Source organism: Ziziphus jujuba, chromosome 1, assembly GCF_031755915.1.
Source record: "Ziziphus jujuba cultivar Dongzao chromosome 1, ASM3175591v1".
Classification (NCBI taxonomy): domain Eukaryota; kingdom Viridiplantae; phylum Streptophyta; class Magnoliopsida; order Rosales; family Rhamnaceae; genus Ziziphus; species Ziziphus jujuba.
Window position 1 is genome coordinate 4,322,146 of NC_083379.1, and position 12,209 is coordinate 4,334,354.

The following is a 12,209-nucleotide window of genomic DNA, read 5'->3' on the forward strand; positions in this document are numbered from 1 at the left end:
CATTGGTACCCTCTATTATTTATTATTTAACAAATTAATTATATGAACTTTTTGTTCTGTGAATAACTTCAAAGAGCGAAAAGATTTTTGGTTTTTTTTCTTATTTCTTTGTTGAAATTGCTTGGGAGGGAAGCCATTAACTTCAATATCCCAAAAAAATAAAAAAGAACAAGAGAAAAGAACTACAATATTAACTTGGCGTATAAAATATAAAACAAGAGAAACAGAAGAAAGCGTCGTCGTTTGGTAGATAGGACCCGGACAAGCAGTCAGAGAGAGACCCTTTCTCTCTTTGCCTATCAAAACCCTCGTCGAATTCGGTCTGAGAATTCTTACACACTTTGTGTTCCTCACAGACTCGCTCACTTCCTCTTTTTCACTCTCTCTTTCTCTCTCACAGACACCCAAAGAGCCAGTAAGTAAACTAGAAAACCCCCATTTTTCACCCACAGCTCCTCCTCTTTCTCTGATATTCCATAAATAATATGTTATTGTATATATATATAAATATATATGCCAAATGTTCATTTTATTTACATTCAATTTTCGCTCAGCTCCAGAAGAAGAACTTCAATGTCAGAACCTTCCGACGAGAACAACCACATCGAGAAGCTCTACGAGTTCGGCGAGCGTCTCAACGACTCCAAGGACAAGTCCCAGGTACCACACCCCTTCCCCTTCACCCCCTTTTCCTTTTCTTTCTTTCGGTCTCTCTCTCTGTTCCATTTCTAGGGTTTCTCTACTTTGCTTCTCTTAACTCATGGATTAACTTTTTTTCTTTGCTGTAGAATTTGAAGGACTACCAAGGGATTATCGATGCCGCCAAGACCAGCATCAAGGCCAAGCAATTGGCTGCCCAGCTCATTCCCAGGTTCTTCAAGTTCTTCCCTGGCCTTTCGGGCCTCGCCATGGACACCCACCTTGATTTGATTGAGGAAGAAGAGCTCGGGGTCAGTATTTTATTTTGTATATATATATATATATATTTTACTGAATACTAGTGTAATGTTTATGGTAACTTGGAGATTCGTGAGGAGGGCAGCACACATATCTAAAATTAGTTAGTACTAGCAAAATGCGACAATTACTGAATAATGGATTCCGAGCTTGTATATTGTCTTTGTTATTCATTTAAAAAATGATGCTTATTACAGGTTCGGGTGCAAGCTATTCGGGGTCTCCCCCTTTTCTGTAAGGACACACCAGAACATATTGCGAAGATTGTGGACATTCTTGTGCAACTGCTTGCAGCTGGTAGATTCTACTTCTTTTGGCTTGGGGTTGCAATTTAAGGACGTATAGCTTGTATTTGTATGAATCTGATATTTGCCGTTGTATTCTTTCTTTAGATGAATTTGTGGAGCGTGATGCTGTCCATAAAGCTCTTATGGCCCTCTTGAGGCAGGATGTGAAAGGTAATTTCTGCTGTCTTCTAGTTGAGTGTAAGATGATAACAATAAATCTTAAGTGGAGGATAGGAATATAATTTGATTGGAGAATATTTATAGGGAAATGGAAGATTGATAACATCTGAAAATTGAAGAGGGTTGAACTAAAAATTCAAATTAAGAAATAAAATCAATGATTTCAATCAGTGCAAGCTAGGATTGAGAAATGGTAGATCACAAGCGCTTCTGGAGTTACATGGGTTATCGCTTCCTGGCTTACTTTCTCTTTTCAGTGCCCCTCTCTTGGTCCCCTGTTCTCCTAATCCTCTTGTTCGTGCAGCTTCTCTGACAGCCTTATTTAAGCACATTGCAAGTGTTGATGAACCAAGCACCGATGAATTTATACGGGAGAAAGTGTTAAGTTTTATAAGAGATAAGGTTTGAACTCGATTGATGGCCATTGCAATTGGTATAATGATTTTTTTCTACTTGGTTGGAGACTAAGTAGATACATTTGTAGGTATTTCCTATTAAAGCTGAGCTCTTGAAGCCTCAGGAGGAAATGGAAAGGCACATTACTGATTTGATAAAAAAGGTGTGTTCATGGGTTTGCAATTTCAACTCTGTATCCCTTAAGATTTGGGATTCTTTCTCGTTCTGCTATTGCTATTCTGTTGTAAGAATTAAAAGTTATCGATATGAGTTCAATTGCAGAGTATCGAAGACGTAACTGGATCGGAATTTAGAATGTTCATGGATTTCTTGAAAAGTTTGAGCATATTTGGAGAGAAAGCTCCTCCAGAACGAATGAAAGAACTAATTGGAATTATTGAAGGGCAAGCTGACTTAGATGCACAGTTCAATGTAAGTTCTTGCTTAATTTTTTAAGAAATATTATATGGAGAGCTCAACTTGTGTTGAGTTTGGAGTAAAAATTTGTAGGAAGAGATTTAGAACTATCGATGACATGTTACCATGCTTATTTCTTGAGCCTGATTTTATCACTGAAGAGTAAATAATCTATTTTTACTGTGTATAGCTGTGGGTGAAATGTTAAGAAAGTAATCTAGATAGCAGTGAACTGTAGTCGATTTGTAATTGCTTCAAGGGTTTGATTCAAGCAAAGTCATTATTAGCCTTGATCAATACTGTCTACTTGTAGCAAATGAAGCTTCAAGTCTAAAGTCTATCAAATTTCCTGTTTCAAGCTGAATGGAACTATGGGAGGAGGCAAATTCATTCCCATTTTTAACCAAAGCTAGTCAAAAGAGCTCAATCAAACTTGTGGTCTAGGCTATTAGCATCTCTGCCCATGTGGTGTAGGGTGGAATACGCTGTATTAATCATGGTTTTAAGCCAGTTCAAACTAAATTTAGGTTTGAATTTTTCTGTGGGAAAAAAGGATAACTGTGCCAATTAGATGGGTGGGGTTAGTTATTTAATATATATATATATATATATTCATTTTGTGGAGTATGGAAGGAGTTACATTACAAGTACATTTATCCTTGCATATGTCAAACAGATGCATATGCTTTTGTATTAAAAACTGCTTTTCTCCTTTCTCTTAGAAGTCTGTTTAGTCCCCACAGTCATTTTCCTTTTGCTTTCTAATGTTGTCCTTTCTACTGCTTAAACTTAAGTAGAATAGTTTTTTTTTGGTCACTGCTTAAGTAGAATAGGTGAAATGCAGGTTGAAGATGCAGACCACATAGACAGACTGATATCTTGCCTCTACATGGCCCTTCCATTTGTTGTGGTATGAAATTTGTTTGTTTTTATGGATTTTTATGTATATGTTGAGCTATGTATTCTTTAAAAACTTATCTCCTTTATTTTATTTTGTATGCAGAGAGGTGCATCAAGCAGCAAGTTCCTTAACTATATCAATAAACACATAATACCTGTTTTTGATAAGGTGATATTTACTATTCCTTAGATACCCCTTTTGGTATGTAAGTCAAGTTTGTTAAGCTATTCTACATTCTTTTTCCTGCATTTCAGAAAGTTTGAGGCGATGGCTATATTTTGTTTCACTTCATTGACTTAATTCTATCTTTTCCATTTGAGAGGGATACAAATAACAGTTTGGGTTTGTGATGGAAAAATGAAAAGGGGATATGTATCCATCCTTGCAAACTTGTCAATGCAATAGAAAAGGTTTGATGGGACCTGGCAAGGACTTGTTTCTGGAATATAATGTGTCTAGATAACTTATTAAGAACCATGTTGAAGAGATGAAACACTTGTCTCTTTTAAATGCCGAAACAAGTGCCATTTTATTTTGGAAAACAACTTATTAGAATCAAAGCTTCTTTGAATAGAGAGTTTCCAATTATTCAATTTACTTCTAACAAAGAGCATAAGAATATTTTTTTTTTTTTTGGTTTTTTTAACATATTAATCTTCTCAGTTACCTGAGGAACGGAAGCTGGATTTGCTTAAAGCCCTTGCAGAAATTTCGCCTTACACAACGCCACCGGATTCACGGCAGATTCTCCCTTCTGTTGTTCAGCTGTTAAAGGTACATTGTTATATTGTGCAGTATCATATATAGAGAATTTATAGATATAAGCACACATGCACACATTTTGTTTATATATAATACATGTATACTGTATCATAACAAATCCATCTCTACAAGTTGAATTAGTTTGTCCAATTAATTGTCATAGATTACATGTTTTCCAGGGATTCTTAGTCTTCTAATATGCTTACGCACTCTACTTGAATAGCAAAATATCCTGATACTTTTTATAGTTTGAACTTTGTAGAATGATTTGTCTTGAAATAGTTTCTTTTTCCTTTGCTGCTTCTTTCTTCCAGAAGTACATGCCTCGGAGGAAAACTGGAGACGAGATGAACTTTACTTATGTTGAATGCTTGTTGTACACGTTTCATCATCTTGCTCACAAGGTTGCCTGTTTCCATTTTGTTCAATTTACCAATTTACTAGTTTTATATCTCCACTGTGCAAAACTAATTTAATTAACTTGGTGTATAGGTTCCGAATGCCACAAATAGTTTGTGTGGTTACAAAATAGTTACTGGCCAACCATCAGATAGGCTTGGGGAAGACTTTTCAGAATTGTATAAAGACTTCACTGAAAGGTAATTGCTTCTTTAAAAGTGCTTTTTGGTTCAATATTGTATTAAAGTATTGACTCTTTGTTTGATTCCACATTGTAAACATAGTTTACCATACAATTTTCAGATTTTCCACAAATTTCTTCCATCTTCCTTTTTCTCATCCCCCACAAACTAACATAAAAAAAAGAAAAAAAAAAGAAGAGAATATTGATGTTTCATTGTAAAAATCCACATTCTTTCAAAACTTTAAAAAGTGACTTGCATTGGAAATTTATAATCCCCACCATCAACAATTATTAGTTTTTCTTTGTTGAAAAAAAAGCATTTTTGTGTGCATGTATCCTTGCAACACAGACAAATTGGAGTAGAGATAATTGATTAAACTATTAGAGATTTTTCTTGTCATGCACTTAGAATATGTAGATGTTGATGCTGTCTGTGCCACATTATATTTTATCATTGATTCATTTTTGCTTGTATTTGAAAGGTTAAGGCAATCTAATATGAAATGATATGTTAACATGCAGTGGAGATTCCTGGCTCTAAAAAGTAATGTGATTGATAATATGCCTTTAGATTCTAGACTTACCAAATTAAAGATTAAAAAGGGAATCATTGACAAGAAATTGGTGTATCAAGAGGCCCAAAGTTTGAGTTGCATACAAGCCAATAGGAGTAAACCGGCAGAAAATAGAGTTGTAGATGTTACATTGTAGACATGTTCATTGTACTACATTACCAGTAAGAAGATGGGTTGGAGAGGAATTTTACTGGATAAGTAATTGTTGCAACACTTCTTCCCACCTGCACCATCCTCTATGTAGTTCTTGCAGTAACATATTGTTTCATGTGTTTGTTTTATTTTTAAAGTCTCTTTTATCAGATCATCTCATTATTTTCTGTTAATAACTGAATTTTTTGTATTTTGAACATGCGGTGCAGGTTGAGTAATGTGGAGGAGCTAACTAGAGCCACCATGAAGAAGTTAACACAGGGAATGGCCGAACACAATAAAGCAATGGCAGCTGCCAAATCTGATGAAGCAAAGGGTAGCATTGTGAGTCTATTCCAGGAAGATTTCAATTTCTGTGGTCTCTTGTGTAGATTTTTCTTTAGCAAATATTAAATCTTTGTTCTTATTATGTGCAGAAAACTCAGAAGCAGAACACTACTACTGGATTGCGCACCTGCAATAACATTTTGGCAATGACGAAGGTGAATAAACTTCCAATTTGTAAATATGTTTCATAGGTGTATGAGGTTGAGGTTGAAACTAAACTTTTTGTAATTTATGACGATCCAGCCATTACATTCGAAAACACCTTCATTTATTGGAGATAAGAGTGTCAATCTGTCTTGGAAAGAAGCAACAAAACCTCTCGTGCCCTCCACTACCACTGCTGTCGGGTAGGGAATCTGCCTGATCATTCTGTTTTGAAATCTATTATTTATTCATGCTTCACTACTGTTGTTCAAGTTGTTAGTGACTTTATTTAGTTTTCTTAATTACTAGTTATATATAATTCTTAGTCCGGGATGGCTTCAATGATTAGCAAGAAGTGCAGGATGTTACGAAAAAGAACCCAAAAAAAAATAAAATAAAATAAAAATAAAAAATCCTGAGAATTCATTTTAAACCAGGCAGGAAAAATACAAATATGAATCTAGAAAAAATGGTGCCTGCTTGAAAAGATGCATTCTTATTTTTGTTTAAAAATCTGTGTGCAGAGGTAAGCGACCTGGAAACCCAGCTAATGGATCTGGCAACTTCCCTTCAAAGAAGGGCCGTGGAGGTGGTGGTTTACAAAATCAGCTTGTTAATAGGGCATTGGAAGGCTTATCTCAAGGTGGGAGAGGTGGACCAAGGGGCAGAGGCAGAGGGTGGGGTGGACGCGGAAGAGGAAGGGGTTACCGGTAACCTTGTTGAGTGGTGCAGCCACAAATAATTAGATGGGCGGAAGATTTGTACCAGAAGAATACGAATAGGAGTTCTTGATTATTGAATTCTTCTCTTAGGGAGCAAGTTTTGTTTCATAGAAGTTGATTGGTCTCTAGATTCATTGTGTACTAACTCTAGTTTATCAATTCCTCTGGAGCTTGTCAAACAGGCCAATTAGATTTGGTGGGATTTTAGTGCTCATGGGTTCTTCAAACCTCTCAAACATAGCTGCCGCTCAAAGAAGCAATCCCAGACTATTTGAGGAATCATTGCAGTTTCAGTGCATGTATGACTGCGTGTGCATTATATTGCTGACTGCATACTGAGGAACTATTTTTATATTTTCTATAAATCCGAATTAGTGAATGGCATTACTGTTACCGACTGACTAAAACCCATTTAACTATTTTATTCGGATGTAAATTGAGCTTTGCGATGAGTTTTCCTCTTTCCACAGCCATACTCCTATAGAAACAACGAACCATTTCCAATGTAAACATGGAAGTTCCAAAATAAGAAAAAAAAAAAGAAAAAAAAAAGAAAAAAAAAAAAAGGAAGTTCAAATTCCTTTGATCTTTTTGAGGGACTGATTTTTCAATTAATATTTTATAGAAGATGTTTTAAAAAATTAACTAAAAGACAGCGTGGCGCGGGGACTTAAATAGAGTGGAGTACATGGTTTTTGGACACAAAGCTGGTGGCCAAAAAACGAGTGGGCTGTGGGGCTCATAGCCTGTGTGATTGGGGTGCCTTCCTAGTTGCTCGGTTGCTTCTCTCTGCGTCTACGCACTGCTACTGAATTTGATTTTCCAGCCAACTTGGCGGGAAGTTTTAGGAGGAGCACTTGGCAGTTGCTTTTCAAAGCGTTTTGCAATTATGACCTCCAAATTTTGAATCACCCACCGATGCACACAACATTTATCCAATCCCAATCCTTCACATACCTCCCTCACTCACTCACACAGTACATTCTCTCTATTTTGGTCACCACTATTCCCATGAAGTTCAATGATTGCCATTCCTACACTCGTTGACACATGTCCAGTGAATTTCTCTAACCAAAATAGAAAAGAGGGTGCCTAAAGTGATTTCTTTCACTTTAAGCTTCCATGTTAGGTAGGGGGAATTAAGCATTAGCCAATAAACCCTAAGCTTATAGGTAATTTCATTTTTTTTTTCTTCTTTTTTCATTTCAAATTCTTGCAAACAATTTTTTGCACAAATATAATTTTTTTTTTTATTTTCAAAAATTAAAGACTGAGTCTTGGCCTTTAAGCTTAGAAGTAATCTGTGGAAGAGACTTAATGGGAAAGTTTTGGGAATTGGCATTAACATTGTTTGGTAGTTGTTGACAAGGTTGATTGGGGGGGTTGAAAATAAAGGACATGTCATATAATAACTGTCTTCCACCCATTGTTTAAATATGGTTCTAAAATTGAAATTAAACTTTTAAAGAATTATAAGAAGAATAAGCTCAAAAATTAGAAGTAAAATAATTCACGTATGATAAGAATCGTAGTTGTACTTGTGACCTTTTTACCAGTATCGAGTACAAAAGTGACATATAAATACTCGTTCAATATAATATTCAAAAGTTCTTGTAATTATTTTTTAAAAGACAGTCCAATAGTAAAAATGCATTCCTTTTTTTTTTTTTTTTTTTTTTTCGGGGGTCAATCTTTCTTTCAGTCTGGTAAGTTTCCATTTATATAAATCTACTCTAAAAAAATTGCTTGGGTATCAAACAGTTCTCAACCCAAAAACTCAAACCGACCTATTATTTTTTAAAAATATATTAACAAAATGTTATTTATATTTATTATCAATATATATATATATATATCACAATAAATTAAATTAGAGAGTGAATAAAAAACCAATCTTGTAAAAACATTATAAAATTAACCAAACCAAAAAAAATAAAAAATAAAAAATGAATTTGATTGAATTTTTAGTTAATATTAGTTTTTTTTCCTTGGTCGTCTAGTTATATCTGTTCAGAATTGGATTAAAAAACCTAAAAAAAAAAAATAATAATAATTAAAAAAAAAGGACGCTAACTAGATTATGATTGATTGAATCAATTAGTGAACACGTAAGAGATCCCTTCTCTGGAACACAATTGCACAGCTTATTTATTAAATGATGCAGTGAACCCAGAAAGCGCCAAAGTTATCCGCGGTTTAGAATGGTTTAATAGTGTTCATGGTGTTAAAGATTCTTAGACTCTATCAATGTCTCCAAGAAAAAATGTTTTAACCATGTTTTCTCCCCAAATTTCAAAACTACGAAACCTTAACGCATGACTCGTAAGGCTTTCCAATCCTCAATTCCCAAAATCCAAAATCTTTTTAAACATATTTCAGACCCACAAAAAACCCCTCTCTTTCACCTTCTTTCCTGGAACTTCCTTAACCAATTAGAATAGACCACCTCGCCGCTGCAAATTCACAAACATAGCCTTTTTGTATTTTTCGGAGCAATTCACGAACCCACCACAAATCAGCTTTTTTTTTTTTTTTGGTCAATTCCTTATTTAAAAAATCCTGTCTTTTGCACTGTTAATTGTCAGAAATGGACAGCTCCAATCGACCGCTTTCTTATCAGGCCGATGTTAATTCACCACTCCTCGGCTACTCTGCAGCTGACAACCTCCTTCGGAGCCGCCGGTTCGTGCGCCGTCCCACTCAGCATCTGCGCGGCGCTGCTCGGTTACTCCGCCGCGCTAGTGGCCGCCGCATGATGCTCCGGGAACCCTCTGTTCGGGTCCGAGAGACTGCGGCCGAGCAGCTGGAGGAGCGCCAGAGCGACTGGGCCTACTCGAAGCCCGTGGTGGTTCTGGACGTGCTGTGGAACGCTGCTTTTGTGGGGGTTGGGATCGCTGTGCTGTGTTTGAGTGCCGATGAAGAGCCCTCGGTGCCGCTGAGGCTTTGGATTTCTGGGTACGCGTTGCAGTGCGTGTTCCACATGGTGTGTGTGGCTGTGGAATACAAGCGCCGGCAACGAGACGAGTCTACTGGGGTGGTCGAGTCGGAGGAGGAGGCGAGTCGTGGTGCTCGTGGGTGGGAAAGTGGTGGTGGCGCTTTGAATTCTGGGTCTGGGAGTGACGGAGAAGAATATGCGTCTGAGGAGGGTCAGGAGGACGATAATGGAACCAGGTAATTTGTGCTATTATACCTATTTTCCTTGGAAATTAAAAATTTGTAACTGAGACTGAAGCCTTCATTTGGAGAGACAGAAAAAAAAAAAAAAAAAAAAAACTCATTTTTCATTTTTGCATTGTATATGATCGATAATATATACGAGCTCATTGATTGATTGATGTGGTGGCAGTATTGCAAAACACCTCGAGTCTGCAAACACGATGTTTTCATTTATGTGGTGGATGCTTGGGTTCTACTGGGTGAGTGCTTGCGGTGAAGATTTGCAACGTGATTCGCCGCAGCTATACTGGTTTGTTTGACCCAATTTTCTGGGTTTAATCTTTGAGAATCAGTTTTTTCTCTCTGTCATTTTCTTTTTACTCACCGATTTCATTTTGCTTATTCTTGCAGGCTTTGTATTATTTTTCTTGCTCTGGATGTGGTCTTTGTCGTGTTGTGCATTGCTGTCGCAGGCTTAGTTGGTATTGCCGTCTGCTGCTTTCTTCCGTGCATAATTGCAATCTTATATGTGGTAACAGATCAGGTAATTAGTAATAACCAGTTTGATTAGTCCATAATGTTAGCTGCAGTTGGAAAATTGATTTCCAATGTGTTTCTGTTCTTGGTGGTATACGTAGATGGTTAATTCGGCCCTTTGCAAATGAATACCTGTTATATAAGTTGTTTTATATACCTGTTCTATAAGTTGTTCCATTTTATGCATTAATTGAAGAAATTGATCTATCTGGGAATTTGAATAGGAGAAAAATATTATCAGTAATAGTGTTTTGGTTGGTGAACTGATTTAAGTCTGAAATTAGTTATATAATCTTCTTGTTTTTGTATATCTACGACATTTTGAATCAGGTACAATCTTTGGTAAGTTGTACTATCAGTCAATGCACTGTTTTGTTGTTCTTGTGGGTGGTAAATACAGGGATTATTTATTTTGTACTATGGTTAATGCAAGTTCTGCCAAGGAAAGATGTAATGCCTCGGAGCCTGGGACCCATATAGAAGATATTTTTATTTTTTATTTTTTTTTGGCCTTGGGTGAATTCCATTTTTGTGGTTAATTCATCTGCTGTATAAATTGACTGTTATATGTTGCATGTTTTCTGTTTATTGACCAAATGGCCAATTGGTTGATTGTTGTGATCCTTAATTTGTGTGGTTATTGGGCTTAAATTAATCTCTATTAAATTTCCACCTTCCCGTTCACTCCATGCATTAGATAATCCGTGTCTGGCTTTACATCTTCCTTTAGGAAGGAGCAACAAGAGAAGAGATTGATCAAGTGCCAAAATTCAAGTATCGCAAGATATCCGATGTGGAAAAAGTTAATGGAGAGTTGCAAGAATCTATTGGAGGAATAATGACTGAATGTGACACTGATAGGCCCAATGAACGTGTTCTTCCTCAAGAAGATGCTGTAAGTTTTGTGTGCTGTAGCTTGAAAGTTTTATCCAGTAATTTATAGTCAAAATAGAGAAAATTTTTGGATAGTTATCCATTTATGAAATTGATTCAGATTTCAAAAGAGGTAGGACTTGTATACTATTTGACGGACCCAAACCTTGGTTATTCAAGTTCCATATCTGAATGTTGCTATGCCATATATTGCTAATGCAAACTCAGTCGTATTTGGACTTTCCCTTTTGCCCTATATGTCCAAATTGACCATTATGAAATCATGTTTTCTTAATTGTTGTCCTTAACTAATACCATATAAATATCCAAGGGTGATCTCTGATTTCGTCTCTGTCGTAGCGGCTAGATCTTTGATTTGCAATCTACATATACAAAATGTGGCTCTCTAGTTTATTTTGATTCCTCAATTTCTGGATTTCTATCCATGGAAGTATATAGATTTCTGAATTAATTTGGCAAATTTCAGGAGTGCTGCATCTGCTTGTCTGAATATGAAGATGGCACTGAACTACGTGAACTTCCATGCCATCACCATTTCCACTGCACCTGCATAGACAAGTGGTTACAAATCAATGCCACCTGCCCCCTGTGCAAGTTCAACATTTTAAAAGCCAGCAATCAAATTGGCAGGGAAGTGGTATAGAAAAAGTACAGAAATGCCAAATTTTGGAGACTGCCAATGCATGTAGTTCGTGGTTGTGTACATATTGGATAGAGTCCATTTCTAAGAGTCTGTACGTTTTATCCACTATGACACTTACAGGGTTGTATTTAGTATCATTTTTTTTTGTATGTACGAGCTTAGTATAGATGCAGTCTGTACTTTGTATGTATTTTGGTTTTATGTGAAAAATGAAATGGCTTAGTTTGGCGTCGGTTATTTATGAAATTGGCCAGCATTCTGTGTTTTCCATGTATAATTTGTGCAAATTTCTTGTTAATTTTGTTGCAAAAGGAAAAAAGAAAATTGTTGTAGCTTTTGAATAAATTGGGGTTAAAAAAAAAAAAAGAAAAAAAAAATTAGAGCTCAGAAGCGCTCGCTTTCATCCGTACAAACATCAGATGTCAAGATGGACCCCACCATCACACGGGCGCAAGAACCCTCATGGCTCCTTTGGGAATGCACCAGCCGGGAATCGAACCCGGGTCTGTACCGTGGCAGGGTACTATTCTACCACTAGACCACTGGTGCTGGTTGAAACCTATTTGTTTGGAATA

The 12,209-nt window shown here is 36.4% G+C and overlaps 2 protein-coding genes and 2 non-coding genes across 4 annotated transcripts; 2 read left to right on the forward strand and 2 right to left on the reverse strand.

Annotated features, from left to right (window-relative positions):
• Nucleotides 1-243: 243 nt before the first annotated feature.
• Nucleotides 244-6,797, forward strand: LOC107411374 (apoptosis inhibitor 5-like protein API5). Its single transcript, XM_016018955.4, has 17 exons — nt 244-415; nt 555-660; nt 789-950; nt 1,155-1,254; nt 1,350-1,415; nt 1,729-1,826; nt 1,909-1,983; nt 2,103-2,252; nt 3,082-3,147; nt 3,241-3,306; nt 3,802-3,912; nt 4,215-4,304; nt 4,393-4,499; nt 5,421-5,535; nt 5,628-5,693; nt 5,782-5,885; nt 6,207-6,797. The coding sequence occupies exons 2-17, from the start codon at nt 574-576 to the stop codon at nt 6,394-6,396; spliced, it is 1,653 nt and encodes a 550-aa protein (XP_015874441.1). The 5' UTR covers nt 244-415; nt 555-573; the 3' UTR covers nt 6,397-6,797.
• Nucleotides 6,798-8,541: 1,744 nt separating this feature from the next.
• On the forward strand, nt 8,542-11,880 carry LOC107410621 (E3 ubiquitin-protein ligase At1g63170). Its single transcript, XM_016018073.4, has 5 exons — nt 8,542-9,575; nt 9,751-9,870; nt 9,972-10,104; nt 10,828-10,992; nt 11,458-11,880. The coding sequence occupies exons 1-5, from the start codon at nt 8,992-8,994 to the stop codon at nt 11,632-11,634; spliced, it is 1,179 nt and encodes a 392-aa protein (XP_015873559.3). The 5' UTR covers nt 8,542-8,991; the 3' UTR covers nt 11,635-11,880.
• Nucleotides 11,881-12,014: 134 nt separating this feature from the next.
• On the reverse strand, nt 12,015-12,103 carry LOC112490341 (small nucleolar RNA snoR114). The gene has a single exon (XR_003054593.3). It is a non-coding gene; the product is annotated as a small nucleolar RNA snoR114 (small nucleolar RNA).
• Nucleotides 12,104-12,112: 9 nt separating this feature from the next.
• On the reverse strand, nt 12,113-12,183 carry TRNAG-GCC (transfer RNA glycine (anticodon GCC)). The gene has a single exon. It is a non-coding gene; the product is annotated as a tRNA-Gly (tRNA).
• Between the last annotated feature and the right edge of the window lie 26 nt (nt 12,184-12,209).

Coding starts and splice junctions, on each gene's coding strand:
- LOC107411374 (XM_016018955.4), top strand. CDS start 574: ATGTCAGAACCTTCCGACGAGAACAACCACATCGAGAAGCTCTACGAG. Junction 661..788: donor ACTCCAAGGACAAGTCCCAG/GTACCACACCCC, acceptor TCTTTGCTGTAG/AATTTGAAGGACTACCAAGG. Junction 5,536..5,627: donor ATGAAGCAAAGGGTAGCATT/GTGAGTCTATTC, acceptor TATTATGTGCAG/AAAACTCAGAAGCAGAACAC.
- LOC107410621 (XM_016018073.4), top strand. CDS start 8,992: ATGGACAGCTCCAATCGACCGCTTTCTTATCAGGCCGATGTTAATTCA. Junction 9,576..9,750: donor GAGGACGATAATGGAACCAG/GTAATTTGTGCT, acceptor ATGTGGTGGCAG/TATTGCAAAACACCTCGAGT. Junction 9,871..9,971: donor GATTCGCCGCAGCTATACTG/GTTTGTTTGACC, acceptor TTATTCTTGCAG/GCTTTGTATTATTTTTCTTG.